Here is a 14059-nt window from a genome sequence, read left to right as displayed (position 1 = left end):
CAAAAGATGAGTATTCCTGCCCCCACTACCCCTTCCACCCCTTTCATCTGTGGGAGCTTAGCAAGATAATAAGAGTCAGTCACACTCATGTGAGGGTGTTCGGGGTATTAATAAGAGTCACAGTCACAGTCACACAGGTCCATGGCAACGGCTGAAAAACCAGAGCAGGGGCTAAGTAAACAGCAGATGCAAAGTTCTGTATCCATTTTTAGATATGGTAGATCCTCATTACTGTGGATTCCATATTTCCAAGTTTGCCTACTTGCTAAAATTTATATATAACCTCACAATCTAACACACAATGTTAGATTAGCTTCATTCACGCATGAGCTATAATGCTGTTGCCTATAAGTTTACTTTTTTTTTAAGATTTTATTTATTTATTTATTTGACAGAGAGGGTGCATGCAAGCACAAGCAGAGGGAGAGGGAGAAGCAGGCTCCCTGCAGAGCAGGGCGCTTGATGCAGGGACTGATCCCAGGACTCTGGGATCATGACCTCAGCTGAAGGCAGATGCTCAACCGACTGAGCCACCCAGGTGCCCTCTATGAGTTCACTCTTAATGAATAGATAATATGTATTAAATAAGGTGCCATTAAACAGAAACACACATAAAACAAGGTTATATATTTACTGGTTGATGAAAATGTGACCAGAGGGTGTAAGGAACACGACCCTATATTTCCCCTAGAACATAACTTGATAGAATATAACCATCTCAGTGAGAATCAACAGTATTTTATTTGCTGTTAAACCTTTACTTTTTATAGCTGTGGTCCCTAATAATATAGAATATATCTCCATCAAAAGAGAAAATATATAAACATACTGGTTTGATTGATTGATTGATTGATTTGAGAGAGAGTGAGAAAGACAATGTGCATGAGCAGGGGGAGGGGCAGACGGGGGGAGAGAAAGAGAGAGAGAGAGAGAGAGAGGGTAAGCTGACTCCCTGCTGAGCACGGAGCCTGACATGGGCTCGATTCCAGGACCCCAAGACCATGACCTGAGCCGAAACCAAGAGTCGGGCACTCAACTGACTGAGCCACACAGGCACCCCAACATACTTAACTGCTAAAGACTGTTAACTGTTAAAGGCTGAACCAAGGGGTAGGGGCCCGGAAAATGGGTAGAAATTGACATTTACTGACCTTCTTTCCTACACAAATTATCTTATTTAATCTCTACAATAATTCTATGAGTTAGGCTTTGCTATTCTCATTTTATAGATGAGAAGACTGAGGCTCTCACAGGTTAAAATTTATTAAAGGTCAAACACTAATAAGTGGTGAACCTGAAATTCAAACTGGGGTCTGTCTAACCCACTGAACCCATACCTCTGACCTACATGATAGATACTGCTGCCTCACTGGGCCATATGGCTCTGGGACTGTGGCTCTCTGGCCTGCCCATGAGACACCTAAACCTAATACAGACCCATTAACTCCTAGGTTTCAGGAGACTGAAGTTTCCCTTACCTCCTTTATCCCCTGGACAGATATGTTACAGATTTGTAACCAGAGAATGTGTCAACCTTATTCTTTAAATTATTATCAAAAACTTTATTGAAAAAGACACCAGAAGGCACTAACTTCTTTATCTAAGAAAATCAGATACATAAATCCTACCCAAAACCAACCAAAAAGTTGCCAATTAAGCATTTAAAATTTGTCAGATTAGGGGCACCTGGGTGGCTCGGTAAGTTAAGCGTCTGCCTTCGGCTCAGGTCATGATCTCATGGTCCTAGGATTGAGCCCTGCGTCTGGGGCCTTGCTCAGCGGGGAGTCTGCTTCTCCCTCTCCCCGCTGCTCCCCCTGCTTGTGCTCTCTCTCTCTCTTAATAAAATCTTTAAAAAATTTTTTGTCAGATTAATCTGTTGATTAAAATGTTCACCTGCTTTATTCTGATATTTTCTCACAAGTCTACTGAAAAAAATGAAAAATATATATAGTCCAGAAGTGGAATGATAAATTACTAGTATTAAATAATCAATAGTGCCTAACACAGCATCTCTCATGGACTAGGCAGGCATTCAACAAAAGTTTACCAACCATATGGATCTATATGCTCTATTTTAATCATATTTAAGTATACCTTCTTTTGTTACTCTGGGTAGACTAGTATATCAAACACACGTACATACATGTGCACACAGACACACACACACACACCTTCCCCTCAAAATTACATGCATTTTGGTACTATTTAGGGTTTCAGTTATGAAATGTTTTCTGAGAGAGATGAAATTCTGTTATGAAGTGTTTCAGAAGGAACAGGATGAAAAATGCAAATACCTGTGAGCACACAGACACACATTCAGCAGAATAAATCTTCCCAACCAGAAGTCAATGTCTAGAATTTGTGCATATTCAAACTTTGCACTTCACTTTAAAAGAGAGACAGGGCAAATAAAAATAGAAGTAACAGAATTTATTCAGACATAAAATTTCAGCATTTCCCATAGGATTAATAGACGTTTGGCCTAATCTTTGATGCATATACTGATGATTTTAACAATGATCCAGAGATAATAAAGGACTCCATGTAACTTATGAATGGTATGGTTTAAATGTAAGTATATTATTTTGGAAGGTAGAAAATTATCAGTACTTATGGTAATTTCTAATCAACTAAAATAACTCATTCTCCAATAATTTTGAATAGGGTTTATCCTAATATTTTACTAAAATCGTCAATTTGAGATAACTTAATATTAGCAATGTATTTTGTAAACCAAATTTTCATTTTCAAACCTTTTTAAACCTCAAAGTAGAGGTGGTACCTATAAATTAGAAAATACAGATTCATAATTTTTAGAAGTCATTAAAAATATTATCTCCCTTGTAATAAATTAGGTGGCAAATTAGGACCTGAGTCTAAACTGTCCGAATCCCAAGTATTCTGGTTGATCACTAAACCTTTTGCTTTTCCATCTACTATAGGTCCTTTGGTAGTTTTAACCTCCCTTTACATCTCAAGATGAAGGTAAAAGATGTAGGACAAAAAATGTACATATTCAACTTCACTAATTTTGTACATTTTGTTAAAGCTTTAGTAGGAAAGAAAGATGTAATCAATAATGAAGCTTGAGACCTACAAATGACAGCACACACTGTTGTAGTTTAATAGAAAGCTAACAATAAAAGCTTATCTTCTAAAATATTTGCTTTGGTCTCAAATGTTAAGTATACCAAAATACTGACTATAAGTGGCAATCCCCAACCTGCAAAGACTGGTGTTCCCAAAACTCACTTTTGTATATTAACTGATTGGCAGTCAGAAGCTTTTTTCCAATAATACTTAAATAACTGTACGTTTCCAGGTCAATCTAAAAAAGCCTTTGTGGCTCAGGTTACACTTGCAATACAAAATAAAACTTGATAGTAATATATCCCCCACATCAAACTACCGTTTATAACATCATTTTTATTTACCAAAAAAAAAAAAAAATTCTGAATTCAGTTAGCAATTGTCTCCCAACTTTCCTCAGGTGTGTATCTCCAAAAAGGACTGGGGAGCAACAATTCTGACAGACTTACTTAATGTCCTTCTCAGCCATAAGTGGCCTACAAGATAGAAATTTCCTGTAGTGAAAAAACAAGTATGGCTTTAACAAATTTCCATCACTCACATCAGTCCCATTTCATGGCATAATATCCAAGTTTATTTGAATGCTCAAGGATTAGAAACTCTTTAGATCTCATAAGATAAACTGAAAGGACAGAATATCACTTTTTAGATTCCTCCTCCCCTCTCTACCCAATTACTTCCTGTTGCCGTTCAGAATTGAAGTGACCAGGTTGCAGGGTGCCTGGGTGGCTCAGCCAGTCAAGTGGCTGACTTGATTTCGGCTCAGGTGATGATCTCCAGGTCCTGGGATAGAACCCCAAGGTCAGGCTCCTCGCACAGCAGGGAGTCTGCTTGAAGATTCTCTCTCCCCTTCTCCCTTTGCCCCTCCCCATGCACACATGCGCGCGCGCTCTCTCTCAAATAAATAAATCTTAAAAAAATTTCCCAGATTGCTTCACTCGCATTTTGCTGAACCTTTATCCTTCATAACCACTTTTTAAGAGGTTGGCAGTTAGAAGACCGCAAAGGATTTTCATGAACGACACAGAGAGAGGGACGGAAGGAGAAAAACAGGAAAACTCCCAATTTCCTGCCTTTGGGAATGAGACCTAAGCAATAATCCAATTAAGCAAGCAAGCAGTCAAAGGAAAAATATTTAAAATTCCATCCAGTAGTAACTTTGACACCAAGCATGACAGTCTCTAAATCAAAGTAATTAAAACATTTTTTTAAGTCTGGAATGACTAAAGCTGTTAATAAAAACATAAAAATATTATGACATTTATCTGAGAATACATAAAAATAGCTGTTACAAATTTACCAAAGCCACAGTTACATATTGTACAACCTATAAATCCAGAGGTTGTTCAGTGTATGGGAGGGGCGGCACATGGGTTCACTGTCACCAGAAGTCTGTGATTCAGATAGTAAACAAAACATGGTTCCAGTGTGAGAAAACCACCACCAAGACAACTCTGGCTTCTTAGGAAATGAATGAGTAGTATTAGAAAGAAGGCAGACACACAGAAAAGAGACCGGCTCACACAGCTGCCCTTCTCTTAGACCAATCCAGAGACGTGGGTTTGTGTTCAGGTTCTGCTAGTGACAAACTGTGTAATCTTCCAATGACTCTGGGCCCTCAACTTCCACACCTATAAAACCAGAGGGTTATGCTGGTCAGAGTCTGTGGTTTCTTCCAGCTCTAAACCTTTTAACTCTAAAGGGAGTTGCTTTATAAGCATTTGGACAATTGATAAACCATATATCACATTTTTGTGCCCATTGGTAAAATATAAGAAATTAATTCAAACCACTCAACTATGACTAAAAGATTACGTCCAAGCTACTACATAAGAGAATGGCAAAGCTGCAGTGCAACAAAGGAGGGGAAAAAAGATGCAGTATCTGATATGTGCTAAACCGAAACAACCCAGGTCATAACTAAAACTGAACAGTATGATCAAACAATATCTAGGTAATTCAAACTAGTGAAAAATGGGTTGTATTTAATGAACAGAAAACACAATTGTTTGAAAATTTCACTAGTATATTAACATAGTCTGATTTGGGATATAGTAAAAGCAGTTAGTATTAAATGACTGATCATAAGACTATTTTTTTTTATTTGCTAAGAATCTGGTATCAATTACCTAACTTTTGCAATGACAGATATTTATATTTTAAACACAGTGCTTTATATTTTTTATTTTTGCATCAAAAATATTAAGTATATTATGAAATAATATAGCTTCTGAAACAGTTTAAGAGGAAACCAATAAATATTTAAATATTTAAAAGTAATTTAATTCAGCTGAAATGATCTAACATTAACCCAGAAGAATAGCAGATATGGTCCTCAGAAATATTTACTAACCTACTGTATAACAAAATTACTTGGTACAGCATCATTACCATCAACATCACCACCATCACCTTCAATAAATATTAAGCGTTTATACTACGTGCAAAGTATTCATATTAAAGTTACATGAAAAATAGTCTCTATAGCTGAGGAAATTACATTCAAATTACAGAAACAAGATATATTTATAAACAAAATAAACATTTCACAAATCTGTATTAAGTACCAACAAGTACAACAGACAATAAATGTTATAGTAATTCAGAGTAAGGCAAGCCTAACAAGGCCTAGGTTGGGCAGGGCAGTTTTCAGGAGGGGTGGGGTGGGGGTTGGGGGGGGGAGACATAAGCTGGGTATCAAAAGAAGACTTTTAAGAAGAATTGATGCTAAGCACAGAGAACACAAAGAAACTACTCCTGCTCTTTGGAACCATATGCCCTACCTTATACTAGTTATGTCAGTTAGTGATACTTAGACTGAACTGTATTAAAAGTGCAGTCAACTAAGGAGGAACTTATGAGCAGCTAACATAACAAGATATTAAAAGGGAAGTTTCTATTTAGAACCAAAGGCAACTGACATGTCAAAGCAGGTGACAGAATATTCTCAAAATTAAAAAAAAAGGCAGTCTAAAGAGAGCAGTCTGGAGATGTGCTACCTCCTACACCCAATATTAATGAGAAAAGCCTCAAAGAGGTTACAAAGCAGGGTTTTGGAGAAGGTTTCCTTGAGGGAGAGCTACAGGAACAAGTGTCCTTGCCTTCAAGAGAAAGGATGGATGCTTGTCACTCACCTAAAGCCTAGAGGAAAAGGCTTTGTTGGGACCACTTGAAGATCTTAATATGTGTCTCAAGCACTTAGAAGAGCATACTGAAGTGGCACCTGATTCATTCTTGGAAAATCGAAAGGATGAGAAACTGGATGAAGAGGTATGTGAGACTGAATGAGAGATGCTGAATTGAGACCACTATCAGAGTCTGTCTGGACATAGAATGAATGGTCCCTATGGACCAAGATGGGCCCTATGGGAAAGAAACAGAGTAAGCTGGGGTGGGGTCATCCGGGTCTATCCAAGAGGGTTACCTGAAGCTTGAGCAGACCTTGGCAAAATAAACATGAAGGTCCTGCCAGATCTAAGAGGCTGAGGAAGGAGTAAGCAACCAGCCAGAATACACATGCATTCTCACTGTCAAGCAACCTGAGCTGAGGAATCCTGAGCAATGGAGGTAGGAGGTGGAAGATGCAGGAGTGAAAGAATGAGCTTTAAATGTGTGTCAAGTCTACAACAGCACTGAAGCTAGATTACCATGAACTATTCAAATAAATCTTACTGCTAGTCTTTCCTCTCTTCCCTTCTTTGCCCAGTGGGGGAGGGGAGGGTGTTAAACTAGGACTGGCAAGACAAAGCAAGACGAATAGAAAAGCCGAGTCAGAAGAAAAAAGTCAATGATGTTCCCCTTCCCCGATTATTGGCTGGGAATGGGCATGGGGGAGAAGCTTCATCCTTAATTTAGGTTTGGTTTAGGGTTTTTATTTGTTGGCACTGGACATTTTATTTTTATTTTTTTAAAGATTTTTTTTTTTTTATTTTTAAGTAATCTCTACACCCAACATGGGGCTCGAACTCACAACCCCAAGATCAAGAGTCACATGCTCTTCCAACAGAGCCAGCCAGGTGCCTGGACATTTTAATAATCAAATTGAGACTTCTGCAATTTAGTTACTGATGGACAATTTATATAATCTAAAAGCAACCGGAAAAGCCAAGTTTATCTATGGGCAGAGGATGAGCCAGCCTCAGAGAGTAAACTGAAAGGGACAGTGAGTAACACAAAAAAAGCTGTTTTACAATTACTTTCCACAAGTCTTGCTTTTCACCCTAATGCACTAAAGAGGCAACACAGTGGAGAGTAGAAAAGTACACAAATGTGATCCTACTAAACACAATTCAGCCCATCCAGCGTCTCTGCCTATCCTGAGATGGTTCAGCCATTAACAGTCCCAGAAATTTGCCATTACATGACTCAAAAATCTAACAGTAATTCTTAAAATTTACTAAGAGTAGCCTAAATATAATAGATTCTCTTTAAAGGCAGAGACTGTGTCTTGCTCCCTACTGTATCTCTAACACTTAGCAAAGTGTCCCTTACATAAAAAGGTGCTTTAAAAACTACTGTTCTCGGGCGCCTGGGTGGCTCAGTTGGTTGAGCGAATGCCTTCGGCTCAGGTCATGGTCCTGGAGTCCCGGGATCGAGGCCCGCATCGGGCTCCCTGCTCGGCGGGGAGTCTGCTTCTCCCTCTGACCCTTCCCCCATCTCATGTGCTTTCTCTCTCATTCTCTCTGTCTCTCAAATAAATAAATAAAATCTAAAAAAAAAAAAAAAACTACTGTTCTCCTTTCTAAGAGATGGCTATGTTAGGTTCTAAGGAAATAGAATCGGAACAAATATGTCTGCAGCTGAATGGCTTTTTAGTTAAACATCTATTGAGTCTTACTATGTACAAAACTGTAATACAGATTACTTTCACCCTTATCCTTTCATAGCCAGCCAAGTATCTGGAAAATGCATATATTTTCAATACTGTACTATAACAATGCAGGATACATGTGAAAAATTTAAACTTTGCTATTCAAATAGAACAATTACCGTATATATTTTTAAGAGTTTCACAGAAAACTCTCAAAAGAAATACAGTAACAATTGTATTAAATGCAGACTAGTTTAAAAAGAGAGGAACATTTAAAAAATATATTATCCAGTATTTTACTAATACTTTGTTGGCACAGATTCTCTCTTCTCAGTGACAGCCTGAATTAAGAGCCTACTATCTTAGTTGTAGTATCATCACCCCTCTTTTAAAGATTAGGAAACAGAGGCTCAGAATCTAGTGACTTGCCTGAAGTCGTATTACTAGTAAGCAGTAGACCAGGAGTTTTAAATCAAGACAGTCAGATTCCCAAGCCATGCTAACTATAATGCTGAAGAGTTGAGTGTTACTGACTCATTACCAAAAGAAATAAAATCCTATTTTAATGATTATAATGTCTAATTTTGAAATATAAGCTAAGCTTCCAACCTACCTCTACTGATGTGAATTCATTAATAAACTCTTAATGAATGAAAATTCTATATAGTAGATACCAGTAAAGTTTCTAACAGTTGAAATATTATTCATGATATCATTTTTATGGTATAGTATTTACAAGAAGTATATGTGACTGTAAAATTTGAGTTTCCAAAATGATACATAAGGGAAGCATGTCGTATTTTATGTTTCAGAAACTAAAGGGTGTTGGCTGCAACAGAGTCCTATTATCTGATTATTTCATTCTCACATCTTATCTTAGTAATAAATGCAAGAGAAATCCTAGATATTCCAGTATAAGTCAGTGCTTCTCAACACGGGATGAGTCCTCACACCTCCCAGGGAACATATGGCCATGTCTAGAACCATGTTTATTGTCATGATGGTGTGTCATGCAGGTGTGGGGTGCCACTGGAATCTGCTAGGTAGCACCAGGAATCCAGGAATGCTGTTAAACATCCTATAATGCAAAGGACAGCTCTGCCTGCTTCCAACAAGGAATTAGCCAAATCAAAATCCTCAAGTGCTAAGGCTGAGAAACTCTAGTATATGGGATTAAATGTCTGAGGCACTTAGCAGAGGAGGCAGCATGAGTGTTTAGAGACTGTAACTATAAACACTAAATCAGAGAGTCCAGATAGCACTCAGGCCTTGAGGAGCACTGGTATGGGGGCAGCTTCCTGCCTCATTAGATTTAAAGTGGGTAAAGAGAACGTGATAGCAGCTTCTATCAATACTCTCACCTTTAACAGTTGTGAATTTTTTTTTCTGATAAAAGAACAGATAATTGAAAAAGCATAAGTAAAAAGAAAAGTTTTTTGGAGATATGAGAAACCTCATTAAACTGCACACAGTTCCACTACCAACTTACTGGGTGTTTCTATTACTTACAGTAGGAACCTAGAGGGTTATAATCTAAAATCAGAACAATGGGTGTTGTGGACACACCATAAGAAAGTCAGAATACATAAACATCCATGTGCTTCATTCTGAACATCATTATTCTGAAGAACAAACATGATTTCAGGAAAACTGGCTTTGAGCTCCCAAATGTATAAATGCCCTGATGATATACTATTGTTTCTTCTTGGGCCTCCCTTCCTCTGAATATGGGGACTGTCTGTCAGAAGAGGAAACAGTAAAAACCGGGCACAGAGCAAACTCTGAGACAGCACGGACCTAAAACAAAAATCAGAAAACAAAATTTCCCCCAGTGTTGCCTTGCTCTGCATGGCTGAGTTTTAACTCTTAGGTACTTGTTCCTTTTCCTTTACTTTTCTGTTGGAGCCCTCACTCTTCAGTCCTTTCATGTTACTTTTCTTTCTACCGTCAATCATATTTCTTCACCAAAATCTTTTTACCCTCTTTTGATCCCCATTTTCACTCCCATTTCCTTTTTTCCAACTCTGTTTTCCTTTACCCTCTCAATAGTGTCAACTAGCACTGGAATTATATAATGGGAATTTTGGAGTTGAAAACAGACTTCAGGGCTTACCTATTAGTAAACGCCCAGGATGCCCACCTCTCTTCATCATACCCACGCCACTAACAAGTGGTTAGCTGACTCAGCTTAAACACATTAAGATCACCTCTATTAACTTTCAGACACCAGGAATCACCTGTTCCCAACTAAGAGGTATTGAAAGACTGTTGGTGAGATCGAAACAGAGCAACAGAATCAACCGATCTGAATGCTCCTGCTTCACAGATACCAACTACTTATCATCATCAACATTAAATAGAAAAAAGCTCACCATCCTAAACTACAGTTGACCAAATCTGCAGGCTTAAGCTCTTTGAAAATTTATCTTTTGATAGACTGAAATATCTATGTGCAGACACGATTCATCTAAGAAGCCTTGTTTGACATTTTGACAGAATAAGGAATGACTCATTAAATCCCCCAAACGGCACGCAAAGTATGTTTTACCCTCCTACATTGCTTAGGTTTGTTCTCCCCTTAAGTACATAAACAATAGAAGATACTGATTAATTGAGAGGATCCCGGATCATGTTGGGTAAATACGGTACTGTACTTCATACAGTAAAGGCTCCTGGGGTCTGGGCAGATGCATGAGCCCCAAACTAAAGTGATTTATTATCGTGCAATAAAGGAAGTAGATCCTAATTTGTTCTGTGCCGGCCTCCCCCTAAAGGGCAGCGGGGTGCAAGTCCCATAAACCCAGTCGTGCCGTTGTCTAGTTTAAATGAACATCTCCAGCGTTCCACCGAAGTTTGAACGGTTCCTGGAGCTTCGTCTCCGGCTGTTGCTTCCCCAGAGAAGCCCCCTTCAACTCGCCCCGGGCGGAGGGCGCGCAGCCTCCCAGCCCGGCCGCTGAGCCCGGCGGGCCCGCACGGGGTCCTCGCCGTGTCGACCCCGCCGCCGCGCCCTTACCTTGGTGAGCTGGGCGATTTTCTTGCTCATTTTCAGGTGCAGGTCCTGGCTATAGTCCATGCTGTGCCCCGCCTGCTGCGCGGCGGCCGGCGAGGGCGCGAATTTGGACGCTCCGGCCGCCGAGCCGCCGTAATAGTGCTGCTGCCAGCTCGTGCCCGGGGTCGCCATCTTCCCGACAGACCCCGGCCGGGGCACCTGTCCTCGCGCTACGGGGGCGGCCCGCGGAGCAACGGCGTCTGGGAGGCAAAAGCCGGGGCGGCCGTTTCCGGACCTGACCCCCGGTGTCTGTCAGGTGCGGCCGCAGGCGCCCTCCGGTCCACGACCCTCCAGTCACCCCCGTCCAGGGACGGGGCAGCCCCGCCGGATCGAGGCCGCAGGCGACACCCACGCAGGGCAGACGCCCGGGGTCCAGCAGCGCGGTCCCGGGCCCAGCCCGCTCTCTCCCGCTCTCTCCCGCTCTTCAGGTGACGTCTGGCGGAGGCGTCGTGGGCAGCGTGGCCCCGCAGGTCCCGCTCCCACCCGGCACCAGGGACCTAGCGAGAGGCCGCCGCCGGAGCTGCGGAGGAAGGAGGAGACGGGGCGGGCTGGTGCGGGGAGAGGCGGGGACACGGAGGAGGGCTCGGGAGCCGCGGAGCTGCCGTTACCAGGGCGCGAGGCCCGCCGAGCTCGCGGGGACGGCGACGTCATTTCTCCGCAGCCAAGCCCCGCCCCGCGCCGCCAGCCCCGCATTCTCGCCGGGTACAGGCGCTTCGGGAGGGCCTGCTGGGACCTCGCCGCCAGGTGCTTCCCCCTACGGCGGGGGTCCCCAAACCCCCAACCTGGGCGGTGAGCCCCGTATGCCGCGCGTGCTGTTTTACGTAAAAAAATCAGCGAAAGAGGACAGGGATATCTGTGGTCTTTTCGGTTTGCAGAACGCGTGCCGAATTACTGAGGCTTTCCACGCGCAAGGTTGCGTGCACTGGGGCCAAGGGGCTCTTCCCCAAGAAGGGCGTCAAGCTCACATCCAATTCCCTCCCAAGGCCGGCCTCAGCACCTCGGACATGGGTAATGAAATAGCCCGGAATACAATAATCCCTGCCATGACCCTTTCAAACTCCTACAAATATGATGGTCACAATGTACTAGGCCGACCACTGTCCTAAATTCAACGCTAGTATCTGTGTGTGGAGAGAGTACAACTCATCAGTCAATTAGTATGGCACTACACTCCTACTTTTTCCCAGTCTTAATGGAGACCGAGACAATTATATATGATATCTCGTTGGCTGGAAGTAAAGGGGAAAAACAGAAGATGGAACAAGATGCCAGCCCCTTAAGGATTTGGGGCTGAGCCAAAATGTGTCATTACTTGTGCATTTTCACCTTTCTAAATGTGTTATTTCCTACTGATTGTCTCCTAACATCTCTACTCCTGTAGGTCAAATGATTTTTTTTTAAGTGTATCCTGTGTTGAAGTAAATCAGTTGTTTTAGGACAATCTTACACAAACTTTAAAAATGTAGAATTGTACCTATTTTAAAAACTCTTTTCTCCAGGCAGTTTTGCAGAACTGAATTCCCCCATGTTATAATATGTGATTTCTCTTTAGCATGCAACTAACAATCATAAAACCTGACATTATTAAATCCAATTGGCAGCCAAATTATCATAAAAGTGTCTGTTACAAAATCTAAACCAACAAGGTGAAGATTGAATAGCATCATGAAATACTTCCAGAATTGTTGGAATTCCAGAAAGGAAGACTGAAATTGGCTACAACTTTTCCCAGATGCTAGGTACTCAGCACCCCCCATTCCTCCATCCCCCATAGACCTTCCAGAAAATAAGTTGTCTAGTTCCAAGGTTCTGAATGGAGCAGATGGCCAGAAACAAATATGCAAATTCTGCTCTGTTCTTAAGCTCTAATAATTCAATGAAATTAAAGAGAATTAGGAGCTAGTGTTATTTCATGAAATTCTAGGCATAGAAGATTCAGAATCACTTTAGAATTCTTAAATCCTTTACATTCTAGGCAGAAACGTATGCTCCAAAGACTCCCTGTTTCCTTAAATTTTTATAACTAAGTCTTACTAGGGCAAAGAAGGTGTTTCTGGTTTTGTCTCTATGATATAGTAGAAAGAGTATAATACTGGAAATAAGGAGACCAATGTATAGCCTCAGCTGAGTCACTGAGGCTATTTGCCCCTCAAATGCGTCCTCTGAAATGAGACAATATTTATCGGTCTCTTCCTACTCTAACTTGGCAGTTAGAGATTGAGGCCCTGGTTTACACTGAACCCTATCACATGAGTTCCTGCCATCACTATACAGCATAGCTTGAGAGGACCCTTTTCCTCTATATTATGCTTACAAGACACCCAGTGTCATTCCGTGAATTTAATATTTTTTGCCCTACCACAAAAGGATAACACAGGTCATCTGGTATAGAGTTCTATTCAATTATAAATAACAAATGGAAACATAATAATATAATACACCCATAATCCTATTACCTAGAATCTCACTTTTTAAAAATCCAGTAAATGAGGTGTGCAATAGGAGAGAAACAGGAAAAGATAGTTAGGCAAGATATCTTTATTTAGTACGTGTTTCTCTCACAAGATGGTTTATGCAGAAATATTAATCGAATGCCTATTGTGTGCCAGGTGCTCTGTTAGGTGCTGAGGCTGCAGTAATGACTAAGGATCAGTCTCTATTCTCAAAAAGTTAGTAGTCTAGTGGAAAAGACTGGCAAAGAATAAGGTGCAATGCAATGTGGTATTAAAGGAAGAGGGACACTTAACCTCGCTTGAGGTATCGGAGAAGACCTCACACACACACACACACACACACACACACACACAGACAGACACACACACAAAGGCAATAATTGAACAGATTTCTGAAGGATGAGTTTTTCGGACAAAAAGGGGTGGTAGGAAAGTGAACTACAAGCTCTGAGGATAGCAAGGGCAAAGCCCTGAAGATGAGAGATAACATAATCTACTTAGGGAACAGCAAGAGGTACAATATGGCTGGAGCAAAGAGTTTGATGGGATGTCAAAATATGAGATAAAGCAGGTATCAAGATTATTCGTGGGGGGGAGGGCTTATTTGCCTTGATAAGGGGTTGGGTCTTTATTTTGAAAGTAATAATGAGGCACTGA

General features: G+C 41.1%; 1 protein-coding gene across 8 annotated transcripts in view; it reads right to left on the bottom strand.

Moving 5' to 3' along the window:
- The window catches only part of FAM184A (family with sequence similarity 184 member A), a 111033-nt gene extending 99456 nt beyond the window's left edge, over positions 1 to 11577 (bottom strand). For 2 of the 8 annotated variants that reach the window (XM_027602377.1, XM_027602383.1), the window contains exon 1: positions 10914 to 11571. In XM_027602377.1, the coding sequence (XP_027458178.1) occupies positions 10914 to 11081 (168 nt within the window). In that variant the 5' untranslated portion in view covers positions 11082 to 11571. Of the gene's footprint in view, positions 1 to 10913 lie in introns of all 8 variants that reach the window. The other 6 variants (XM_027602378.1, XM_027602381.1, XR_003521451.1 and 3 more) reach the window with 5 other exon arrangements.
- Between the last annotated feature and the right edge of the window lie 2482 nt (positions 11578 to 14059).

The sequence above is a fragment of the Zalophus californianus genome, chromosome 7, assembly GCF_009762305.2.
Source record: "Zalophus californianus isolate mZalCal1 chromosome 7, mZalCal1.pri.v2, whole genome shotgun sequence".
NCBI classification, from domain to species: Eukaryota; Metazoa; Chordata; class Mammalia; order Carnivora; family Otariidae; genus Zalophus; species Zalophus californianus.
The sequence above is the reverse complement of the archived record's forward strand: the minus strand, read 5'-3'. Positions and strand labels throughout refer to the sequence as shown.